The sequence below is a fragment of the Canis aureus genome, chromosome 36 (genome assembly GCF_053574225.1).
Source record: "Canis aureus isolate CA01 chromosome 36, VMU_Caureus_v.1.0, whole genome shotgun sequence".
NCBI lineage: Eukaryota > Metazoa > Chordata > Mammalia > Carnivora > Canidae > Canis > Canis aureus.
In genome coordinates, this window is record NC_135646.1 from 19,738,996 (window position 1) to 19,751,446 (window position 12,451).

General features: G+C 38.8%; 2 protein-coding genes across 5 annotated transcripts in view; one reads left to right on the forward strand and one right to left on the reverse strand.

Moving 5' to 3' along the window:
- Positions 1 to 12,451, forward strand: part of SUMO1 (small ubiquitin like modifier 1) — a 31,021-nt gene that overhangs the window by 6,389 nt on the left and 12,181 nt on the right. For all 3 annotated transcript variants that reach the window (XM_077885758.1, XM_077885760.1, XM_077885757.1), the window contains exon 2: positions 8,115 to 8,189. In XM_077885758.1, coding sequence (XP_077741884.1) covers positions 8,115 to 8,189 — 75 coding nt within the window. The remainder of the gene's footprint in view (positions 1 to 8,114; positions 8,190 to 12,451) is intronic.
- Positions 2,327 to 12,451, reverse strand: part of KIAA2012 (KIAA2012 ortholog) — a 130,406-nt gene continuing 120,281 nt past the window's right edge. The window contains exon 23 of one of the 2 annotated variants that reach the window (XM_077885749.1): positions 2,327 to 3,084. The gene's annotated coding sequence lies outside the window, so the exon portion shown is untranslated. Of the gene's footprint in view, positions 3,085 to 7,364; positions 7,585 to 12,451 lie in introns of those variants that run through there. The other variant, XM_077885750.1, reaches the window with a different exon arrangement.

A 12,451-nucleotide genomic window follows, 5' to 3' on the forward strand; every position in this document is an offset into this window, starting at 1 on the left:
TACACTTTTCTTTTGACCATTATTTTTGCATTTGATTACCCTTTACTGAGCTAATGAGAATCTGAAGCAAAAGTGGAGTTCTGTTTGCTGGCCTCTGTCCTCAATATCTAGGCCCACTGATTTTTCATGGTTTCACCAAAGATTAATATATGTATCAAAAAGTGCACATAATGGGATGCCTGGATGGCTCAGTGGTTGAGAGTCTGCTTTTGGCTCGGGTTGTGATCCTCGGGTCCTGGGATCGAGTTCCGCATCAGGCTCCCTGTGGGGAGCCAGCTTCTCCCTCTGCCTATGTCTGTGTCTCTGATGAATAAATAAATAAAATCTTTTAAAAAAAGTGCACATAAATGTACAGTTTGCTGAATTTTCACAAAGTGATATCACATCCGTGCAGCCAGTAGACAGATTAAGAATTAATGCCCTGGGACACCTGGGTGGCTCAGCGGTTGAGTGCTTGCCTTCAGCTCAGGATGTGACCAGGATGGAGTCCCACATTGGGCTCCCTGTATGGAGCCTGCGTCTCCCTCTGCTTATGTGTCTGTGTCTCTCGTGAATAAGTAAATAAAATCCTTAAAATAAATAAAATAAACTATTAAAAAAAAAAAGAATTACTGCCCTGACTACTAATTAGATTAGTTTGCCGTTACAGCGTTAGGTAAATAGAGTCATATGGTGTATACTTCTGTGTGTGACTTATTCTGTTCAGCCTTGTTTGGAGATTTGTCTATATTGTGTGTAGTTGTACGCTGTTAAATTACATTGCTAAATTGTATTCCATTGTGTGATTGTGCCACAATTTATCCATTCTGTTTTTGATGTATATTGAGGTAGTTTTCTAGGTTCTGTTTTTAATATAAGGCAAATGATACCTATTTACAGCACCTTCTATGTCTGTTTGGATTTCCTTTGGGTTGAGTAACAGAAAACCTGATGTATAGTATGTTAAATAAGTCTCAGTTTTTCTCATGAAACAAGAAGTCTAGACATAAGTAGTTCAGGGCTACTAAGACAGCTCCACAATGCCTTCATACCCCTTTCTCCCCCATCCATAACAGATGTCTTCACTCTCATGCCTGTCTCCTGTGGGCATAAAGAGGTTACTTTGTGTCTTTGTTCCAGGCAGGAGAAAGGGATGGAGTAAAGGGAAAAAGTAGGTGCCAACAAAAAGTCTATCACCTTTTATCTCATTGGCGGACACTATGTCATGTGGCCATAAGAGAAGCTGGGCAAATCTAGGCTCCACTGTATAAGGAAAAGGGGGAAAAAGGATGTTGGGTAGGTAATTAACAATGTCTGCCATACCTCTAAATCTGTTTGCTGAGACTTTTGTATGCAGTCAAGCCATTTGTTCTTGGCTTTGCGTAGGTCCATAGTCTAGGCTCAAAGAGTAGTTTACACAACCAGTGCGATTTTCAATTATAATTTTTAGTTCCTGAGAAATTTCATATCTAGTGTTTAACCCCAATTCTAGGGTTGAATATAAATTTGCAAAAGATCTGGAGTCTGGACAGCTTGACTTAAGCCTTGAAATTAAGTCTGGTTGGTTCCATTCCAAATCTCTAGTACTGTGTCTTAAGTTTAAATGTACACAGCATGAAGCTGAAAGCATGTGTATTTTGTGTTTTTAGGATTGTAATTTTATTGTAATTTGGGTTTTGAATATTTTAGTAACAGATGTTAAGTATTATAATTACCCAACTTAATTACCCATATTGAACTTTCTTCATTAGGAATATGGAATATATATATATATATTATATATATATATATAATATATATATATATATCTTATATATATTTTTTATTTATGAGAGACACAGAGAGAGAGAGAGAGGCAGAGATACAGGCAGAGGGAGAAGCAGGATCCATGCAGGGAGCCCAATGCAGGACTCGATCCCGGGATCCCAGGACCACTCCCTGGGCTGAAGGCAGGCTTCTCAACCGCTGAGCCACCCAGGCGTCCCTCTCCCTCATATTTTGAAGGCAATCCCAGACATTATATAATTTCATCTGTAAATCTTTCAGTTTCATCTGTAAATCTCCATCTCTAAATAGAAAGACTTTTTCTTTAAATAATATTATTATTACACCTTACATAATGAACAGATCTGTTAATGTCATCAAATGAGAATCTTTGTTCTGGGGTTTCCCTAGGATACCCATCCCCCAGCCCTGCAAGAATGAACAATTCTTGTATAGCTGAAGGGTCATTGACAGATTGGAGGTAGTTAAGTGTGATGTTCCCTTCATGTGATTAAGTAGTCAACATACTGGTTGCCAAAGCTGCTGCCGCCGCCTTTTTTTCTTTTTATTGCCAATACTTTTTTTTTTTTTAAGATTTTATTTATTTATTCATGAGAGAGACACAGAGAGTGAGAGAGGCAGAGACACAGGCAGAGGGAGAAGCAGAGGAAGAAGCAGGCCCCATGCGGGGAGCCTGATGTGGGACTGGATCCCGGTCTCCAGGATGAATCATGCCCTGGCCTGAAGGTGGCGCTAAACCACTGAGCCCCCCGGGCTGCCCCAAATGCCAATACTTCTAAGCAAAGTTCTTGTTCTTTTGACTTTGAAATGGCACAGTAAAATTCTTCTCATGAATTTTGTACATTTGTTGGGTTTTCTGTTCTTTCCAGTCTAGTTCTCTTTCCAAATTCGGCCATCTTCTATTTCCACGCTGTTCCCTCTATGTCTTGGAAAGAAGAGTTGATAGTGCCTGGTGCCTGATAAATTCCTTTACCATTCCAGTTACCATGATTGAGGCCCTGGCTGACAGACCTGAAAATTTAGAGGCTTTTGGTTCCTCTCTTTGATCTTGTACATATAGTTACTTTTCTTTCCATTACCAGCTTCTTCCTTTCCAATCAAATCATCCAGCCCTCTCTGGGATTCAGTTTTCTCTGATGACCTAGTGTCCCAGACCCAGTGCTGAATGAATGCTTTCACTGTTTTGTAACTAGTGTGCCATACCATTCTGTATTGGTTGCTTTTTTCAGGGGAGAGGAGGAAAGAAGACATACAAAAGACACTGAGAACACTGGAGACGGTCTTTGGCCTTTTTTGTTCAAGATCTTCTCATTTTTCAGACTAGTCAAAAGAAAAAAAGATAGTACATGGAAAATTGGATGACTGTATTAGGCAAGCATGAAGCTATTAAACAAATGGTACACATGACATTGCCCTGGTGCTTCAGAGTTGAGAAGAGATCACCAAAATGTAGTGACTAGGATATGATTTTTTTGGAAATTCCATATCCTAGTTGTTCACATGTTCTTATGCAGTTGAAGTGAATTATCTTTTATTTCCAACTGTGAATATAAAAACCTGAAAGGATTTTTGTTTGGACTGACTATTGTATATAGTAGAAGTATGAAGCATTAATGAGATTTTGTGGTATGATACAGAAAATAATGTTAATTCAACAAGCTTTAAATTATTGCCTAGTATTTGCCTGGCATTATAGAGATTATAAAGATGAAAAAACTTGGGTCCTCTCCCAAGTCAAGACAAAACTATCATAGAAAACATTAATTTATTTAACAAACATATTGAATATTTTCAAAGTACCTAACATTGTGCTTGATCAGAAATATAGCGAAGAGTAAAAAGTATAGTGGTGAGGATCTCAATCTGGTAGAAGATACAGATACGCAAATGTGTGGTTATTAAAGAGAAAAGTAAGCATTATTGGAATGTTGAAGAAAGTGATTGGAGAACATTTTGTTTTTTTTTTTTTTTTTTTAAAGTACGTGGCTTATTTATTTATTTATTTAAAGATTTTATTTATTCATCAGAGACAGAGAGAGAGAGAGAGAGAGAGAGGCAGAGACACAGGCAGAGGGAGAAACAGGCTCCATGCTGGGAGTCTGACGTGGGACTCGATCCCGGGTCTCCAGGATCACACCCTGGGTCGAAGGCGGCGCTAAACCGCTGAGCCACCCGGGCGGCCCGATTGGAGAACATTTTGTAGGAAGTGATGCCTGAGTGATATTGAAAGGGAGGTAGGTTAAGAAAGCAGAGATGATTAACGTGTATGGAGATGGTGGAGATAAGGTAGAGGGTGTCATGTGTAAGGAATTGTAGATAGTTCAATATGGCTAGAGCAAAGGCTATTATTAGCATGAGAGGTAGGAGAGTAAGACTAAATTGGTAGGTAGGGACCAGTACATGAAGGATCAGTGTTATGCTAAGGAAGCTGAACTTAACATTCTGTCTTGAAGATTCTGGGCAAATCAGATTGCATTTTAGAGAGATGGTTCTGGTGTTAGTTTGGAGAATTGAAGGGAGGAAGATTGGGGGAATCTGTTGCAGTGATAATGAGCAACAATGAGTATCTGACATAAGGCAGTGGAATGGAGAAGAATAAACTTGAGAGCCATCAAGAGATAACATTGTCAGAATGTTGAATGATCCAGTGTGAGATTTAAGAGAGGAAGACTAGCCAAAGATGACACTTAGATTCTGTTTTGGGCATTTGACTGTACGGTAACCATTTATTGCAATTGGGAATCCAAGAGGAATTGTTTTTTGTTTTTTATTGTGATTTTCAGAAGGGGAGTTAAAACTAACAGAGGAGTTAGAGATAATGCATTCAATTTTAGATACTTATATTCAGGTACCAATGGGACATCGAGAGTTGAGATGGTCAAGTACTTGGATAAATGAGTGTAAAACTCAGAAAAATTGTCCAGTTGGAGAGGATGACTGTGAGTCATTAGTACCTAAAAGTAGTTGGAATCATGGGTCATCTAAGAAAACAAGGCAGAGGGGATCTCTGGGTGGCACAGTGGTTTGGCGCCTGCCTTTGGCCCAGGGCGCGATCCTGGAGACCCAGGATCGAATCCCATGTCTGGCTCCTAGTGTATGGAGCCTGCTTCTCCCTCTGCCTGTGTCTCTGCCTCTCTCTCTCTCTCTCTCTCTGTAACTATCATAAATAAAAAATTAAAAGGAAAAAAAAGGATTCTTTAAAAAAAAAAAAGAAAACAAGGCAGAGGATTGAGGACATGGAATCCAGAGGACCCCAGCATTTAAGGAAATAGTCAAGATGAGGGAATGGAATCTTGGAGGCCAAAGGTAGAGAGTTTCCAAGGAAGAAGTCATTAGTGTCTATTGCGTTAGAATTAAAAATGAAACTTGAAGTTGTCTGATGGATTTAGCAATAAGGAGTCGAACAGGTAACCTTGGTGAGAGCAGTGTCAAGTAGAATGGTAAGGTATAAACCAGATTATAGTGGGTTAAGGGTGAAAGTGGAGACAGTTAATGCTAAGTTCTCTTTTAAGAAGTTTGAAGAAAAAGATGAGGACAACAACTAGAGAAGATGGTTGCAGAGGGAATATTTTAGAATTGAGAATAAATGCCATGAAAGATATGAATAAATTGCAAATATGAACAGTAAAGGAAAATATTAGTCCCAGTTGGAAGGTTGGGGGGTGGTTTGGTTCCTGGAAGAGTTTTTTTTTTTTTTAAGATTTTATTTATTCATGAGAGACACACACACACAGAGAGAGGCAGAGACACAGCAGAGGGAGAAACAGGCTCCATGCAGGGAGCCGGATGTGGGACTTGATCCCCGGACTGCGGGATCACAACCTGAGCCAAAGGCAGATGCACAACCGGGTGTCCCATGGAAGAGTATTTTTTAAATACTGGTCTTCAAATGATGTGTGGGATGTGAGGTGATTTCAGGAGAGGTTCAGGGAGGATATATAGTCTAGGTAGGTAAAGGAAACAGAGACCACAGAGGGCTGAAGGTGGAAGAATGCTAGTAGACTTATTGGAGGGAACAGCAAATAGTCCAGTTTAACTGAATCCTCAGGTTTGTAAAGAAAGTGGTGAGGGAAAAATGAGACTTGACTTTGGTAATGGAGGAACTGAATTGGGTGCTGTGGGGTTTGCTTCTAGGCCTTAAAGTACTGGGAGCTATTAATGCTTTTTGCTAGAGGTTGTTGTGCAATTAGAGAAGCTGTGCTTTAGAAAAGCAGTGTGGACGAGGGATCGGAGGAGGGGAAGGAACTCTTTTGTCCTTGAGTAGCCTCTATAGCTATCTTAGAAACTGGAGCAAAATCACTCCCATTGTGCTGATGAATTGCTGCTGGGTGAGGGTTTTCCTCCTTTGTTTTAATTCAAACAATAGCTTCCTAACACCCCTTTTCCTCTCAGTTTTAAAGAGAACTCGGTTTCATTGCTCTTTATTGCTCTTCACTGCATGGAATAAGCTGTCCTTACCTTCTCTAGATACTTAAAGGAAGAAGCAACTGTTTACTATGAATATAAATTCATAGAAATGTGGTGGTGAGACTGTTTGAGGACATTCTTCTAGTTTTCAGGTGAAATGCTGTCTCACTAAAGGTTCATTTTGTCTGCTACCCTAATATGCAGTAGTCAGCAAATGTTGAAGGTACTGCAGAATGAAAAACAGGCAAGGATTTACACTAATGAAGTCAGTTCTGTTGTCTAAGCATTTCCGTGGACTCTATCCTGTATCTTAAAGTTAAAAGCTCCTTGTAGTTTATATGTTCTGTTAAATTTTGAATGTTGAAGAATTTTAGTTTTAAGTTACTGGCATGAGTTACACAGGTAATATGGCTCTGTTATTTTACTTGTAAAATACAATATAGTTGGTTATATTCTTAAATTATGTGTTTGAACAAACGAGTATATATTTAAATAAGTGGCTAATTTTGTGGTCAAACTAAGGTAAGGTACACAGGAAAGCTACTACTTTTGAAACATTACTGAGAGAAATTACCCACGTTACCTCCTTTAGTAAAACGGCTTGCTTTTCTTAGCTACTAGTGGCTAAGAAATGTAGCCACTAGTAGCTAATGTAGTAGTTAATGGAATTAACTACTTATTCTATTCATTTTCATTTCAATATCTCTTCATTTGAAATTATTTTATAGCCCTCTTCTCTCTCTTTGAATTTTGTCTCCTCTTTCCTTTTCCTGCCTACTCTGTACTTTTTACTTATTACACTTATTCCCCTAAGTTTTTTCAGCCAAGGCTAATCTTTGTTTGTTTGTTCGTTTGTTCATTCATTCATTCATCCGAGGCACAGAGAGTGAGCGGCAGAGAAACAGGCAGAGGGCGAAGCAGGCTTCCCCCGGAGAGCCCACTGTGGGACTCATCCCTGAACTCCAGGATCACGCCCTAAACCGAAAGCAGAGCTCAACTACTGAGCCATCCAGGCGTCTCCCAAGCCTAATCTTTTAAAATTGAATAGACTGCTTCAGATAAAATAAGTAGATGATGTAAAACTGATTTGACTCTAGAGCACATTAGGCCAATATGCTCTTTAATTTTCCTTCCCAAATAGATATTGCTTATGCTAATATAGTTAATACATGTTTTTTTAAAAGATATTATTTATTTATTCATGAGAGACACAGAGAGGCAGAGACGTAGGCAGAGGGAGAAGCAGGCTCCATGCAGGGAGCCCGATGTGGGATTTGACGGGAGGCTCCAGGATCATGCCCTGAGCCGAAGGCCGCCGCTTAACCGCTTGAGGCACCCAGGCGTCCCAGTTTGTTTCTTGGTACAGTTTTGCAGTTGGAGTTAACTTCTCCTGATAGGCCATGAGAAGAGAATCTGGAATTCAGAATGTTTAAGGATTTATGGAGAATGAGCTTCTTCAAACTAATAGGAGTTGACCTGAGGGTAATGGTTTCTAGGTTGTTCCTCTGCCCAGCAGCATTAGCAACAATTGGTAACTTGTTAGAAATGCAAATTACAGCCCTAGCCCAGACCTATGGGGTAAAAAGCTGGGAGTGGGGTCCCAGCCGGCTGTTAAGTCCTTCTGGTGATTCCTATGTGTGGGGAGGTTTAAGAACCATTACTGTAGGGATATTACAATAAAAGAGATCTTTTTCTTTTTTTCTCTTTCTTTTTTTTTCTCTTTTCTTTTCTTTTCTTTTCTTTCTTGATATCTAGTGCGTTGGTGTTTGAAACAGTAATTGACTTAGGATTTTTTTTTTTTTTTTTGCTTAATAGATGTAGCAGAGAAAACGTTCTTTATATTCTCAAGTGCAGATTTTGTACTGAGAGTGGTGGGTACTCATTAAAAAAAGTAATTAAAATAGCATATAGGAACTTTTATCTGTAAATGTACTTTTTTTCAGGAGGCAAAACCTTCAACTGAGGACTTGGGGGATAAGAAGGAAGGAGAATACATTAAACTCAAAGTCATTGGACAGGTGAGTTTCATTATTTTTCTTGTTTAACTCTCTAAAGTGTAATTTCTGACACAGGAAAAATTATTTAAAAAGCAAATTATTTAATGGCATTTTGGGGGCAGCCCCGGTGGCTCAGGGGTTTAGCGCCGCCTTCGGCCCAGGGCGTGACCCTGGAGACCCCAGATTGAGTCCCACATCGGGCTCCCTGCGTGGAGCCTGCTTCTCCCTCTGTCTGTGTCTCTGCCTCTCTCTCTGTCTCTCATGAATAAATAAATAAAATCTTTTTAAAAAAATGGCATTTTGGGGGCATCTGGGTGGCTCAGTCACTTAAGTGTCTAACTTCAGCTTGGGTCATGATCTTGGGATCCTGGGATCCAGCCAGCGTCAGACTTCCCTTCAGTGGGGAGTCTGCTTGTTCCTCTTCCTCTGCCTCGCACTCCTGCACGCACATGCTCTTTCTCAAATAATTAAAATCTTTAGAATAAAAATGGCATTTTCACTTACTATATATGCACCTGTTGTTGAAGTTAGAAAAAACTGATAGTGTATTATTGATCTGCTAGACATATTTAGATTATCTTAATTTCTCCAAATATAAAAACATTTCTCTTCAGTGGCAAATATAGTAAATGCTATTGAGTGATAAAGCTAAGGCCAACCTTAAAGGGCCTCTCAGCCCTTTTCCTGACCCCTTTCTCTTTCCTGGCATTTCTTTTTCCTTGTACTGTATCTTTATTGACCTTTTTTGAGATGTTAACTGATAATTAAGATTAGTTGAAAATTGTTGGAGAAATGAATCTTCATACAGTAATCCCCATTATCTGTGGGGATATATTCCAAGAACCCACTGGATACTTGCAACCATGGATAGTACTGAACCCTGTATTTACTGGTTTTTTTTCCTGTACATATATACCTCTGTAAAGTTTAATTTGTACATTAGGCTCTGTAAGAGGTTAGCAATAATAGCTAATAATAAAATAGAACAATTATAACTATTGTAATAGAAGTTATGTGAATGTGATCTCTCTCTCAAAATATCTTACTACTGTACTCACCCTCGTGATGATGTGAGATGATAAAATGCATATGTGATGAGATGAAGTGAGGTAAGTGAAGTAGGCATTGTGATGTAGTAGGCTACTACATTTAGATTTTTGTATGTGTATATCCTTTTTCTTATGTTTATGATTATCTTATTTTGAAAAATTTTAGTATTTCACATACTATAAAAATCACCATTTTATTTATTTATTAAATAATTCATTTATTATTTTAAAATATTTTATTATTTATTTGAGAGAGAAAAAGAGAGAGAGATCCTGGGGTGGGCAGGGAAGGAGTAGAGGGAGAGAGACAAACAGACTCTGTATTGAGCCTGATTGGGGCTCAGTCCCAGTACTCCAAGATCATGACCTGAGCTAAAACCAAGAGTTGGGCACTTAACTGACTGACCCATCCAGGTGCCTTGAGTTTATTTATTTTTATTTTTTATTTTTTAAAACGATTTATTTATTTATTTGAGAGAGTGTTCATGTGTGGGAGCAGGTGGAGGGGCAGAGGGAGGAGGAGACAAGTAGACCCCCTGCTGAGCAGGGAGCCCAACACAGGACTCATCCCAGGACCCTGAGACCATGACTTGAGCTGAAATCAAAAGTTGGCCACCCAATTGAGCCACTCAGGTGTCCCCAACATTCATTTATTTTTTAAAGTAATTTCTATACCAATATGGGACTCAAACCTTCAACCTCAAGATTAAGTGTTGCGTGCTCTACTGGCTGAGCCAGCCAGGGACCCCAAAAATCACTATTTAAAGTGTATAATTCAGTGACTTTTGTAATGCTGTGCAGCCATTACCACTATTTAGTTCCAGAACATTTTCATCATCCCAGAAAGACATGCTGTACTCCTTAGCAGTACTTGCTATTCTCCTCTCCTCCACCAACCCCTAGCAACCACTAATCTATTTTTTGTTTGTGGATTTGCCTATTCTGGACATTTCATATAAATGGGATCGTATGATATATGGCCTTTTGTGTCTGGCTTCTTTCATTTAGTGTATTTTCAATTTTTCTCTAAGTTGCAGCATGAACCAGTATTTTATTCCTTTTTATGGTTGAATAATATTTCATTGTATGGATATACCACAGTTTGTTATCCATTTGTCAGTTAGTGAACCTTTGGGTTGTTTCCTCATTTTAGTTATGAGTAACATTGCTCTGAACATTCATGTATAAGTTTTTGTGTGGATTTATGTGTTTGATTCTCTTGGATATATATCTAGGCGTGGAATTATTGGGTCTAATACAGTGGACTTTAACTTTTTGAGGAACTGCCAAACTGTCTTCAGTAGTGGCTTTAAAATTTTACATTCTCAGGGAATCCCTGGGTGGTTCAGCAGTTTAGCGCTTGCCTTTGACCCAGGGCATGATCCTGGAGTCCCGGGATCCAGGAAGCCTGCTTCTCCCTCTGCCTGTGTCTCTGCCTCTCTCTCTCTCTCTCTCTCTCTGTCTATCATGAATAAATTAAAAAAAAAAATAAATCTTAAAATTTTACATTCCCAGCAGCAGTGTGTGAAAGTTTAGTTTTTCCATGTTCTGGCTAGTACTTGTTATCTTTTTTTTTCTTTTAAAGATTCTATTTATTTATTTATGAGAGATACAGAGAGACAGGCAGAGATATAGGCAGAGGGAGGAGCAGACTCCTGTGGGGAGCCCGATGCAGGACTTGATTCCAGGACTCTGGTATCAAGACCTGAGCCAAAGGCAGACACTCAACCACTGAGCCACCCAGGTGCCCTCTATCATTTTTTATTATAGTTGCCCTGGTGTGTGTGAACTGGTATCTCATTGTGCTATATATATATGTAATCTCTACACCTAGCATGGGGCTCGAACTCATGACCCTGAGATTAAGAGTCACATGCTCTTCCAACTGAACCAGCCAGGTACCCCTCATTGTGCCTTTGATTTGCATTTCCCTAATGGCTAATAACGTTGAGCATCTTTTCATGTTCTTCCTGGCCATTTGTACTTCTTTGAAGAAATGTCTATTCAGATCTTTTGTCCATTTTTGAATTGGATTATTCTTTTTATTTTTGAGTTATAAGAACTCATTTATTCTGGATATTAGACCCTTATAGATGGTTTGCAAATATTTTCTCCCATCTTTGCGTTGTCTTTTTGCTTTCTTGGGTATCGTATCCTTTGCAGCACAGTTTCTGATTTTGGTGAATTATTCTTTTCTTGCTGTGGCTTTGGAGTCATATGTAAGAAACTGTTGCCTTGGAACACTTGGGTGGCTCACTGGTTAAGTGTCTGCCTTCGGCCAGGGCATGATCCTGGAGTCCTGGGTCGAGTCCCACATCGGCTCCCTGCCCGATGAGCCTCCTTCTCCCTCTGCCTATGTCTCTGCCTTTCTCTGTGTCTCTCATGAATAAATAAATAAAATCTTAAAAAAAAAAAAAAAAAAGCTGTTGCCTCATCCAGGGTCAGAAATATTTCTACTTACAGATTTTTCTAAAATTTTTTAGGGTTTTAAGTTCTTACACTAAAGTTTTGATGATTTTGAGTACTTTTTGTGTGGGTTTGAGATAGATTCTAACTTTTCTTTTGTATTTGTCCCAGACTTTTGGTTGGAAGTTTGTCCTTTTCTCATTGAGTTGATTGCCATCCTTGTAAAAAGTCAACTGACTGTAGATATATGTGGTTTTATTTTTAGGCTGTCAGTTCTATGCCATTGATATATATGTCCTATGCCATGAATTACCTTTTTAAGAATTACTGATTTGTAGGAATTCTTTGTTCTCTTGATTTTTCTTGTCAATATCTGTTATGAATATTTTCTCTAGTATCCCTTAACTGTGGAGTGACGAGTTATCAATTATCAGTGTCCTTTTTCTGTGGCTTCTAGGCCAAAGTCTTGATTTAGAATACAGATTTCTCGGTGTCAAGGTTAGGGAAAAAAGTCTCAAAAGAGAAAATGGTAAAAAAGAAATTTTTTTTTTTAATGCTAGGCCTTTAATGCATCTGGAAACAATTTTAGCGTATGGCATGACGTATGCTATAGAAATATCATCTATTTGTGTGAAATTATCCATAGGAAGATAATTTTTTTAAGAATTTATTTATTTATTTATTTATTTATTTATTTATTTATTTATTTATTTATTTATTTATGAGAGACACACAGAGAGAAGCAGAGACATTAGAAGAAGGAATATCAGGCTCCATGCAGAGAACCTGATGCCAGACTCCAGGATCATGCCCTGGGCTGAAGGCAGG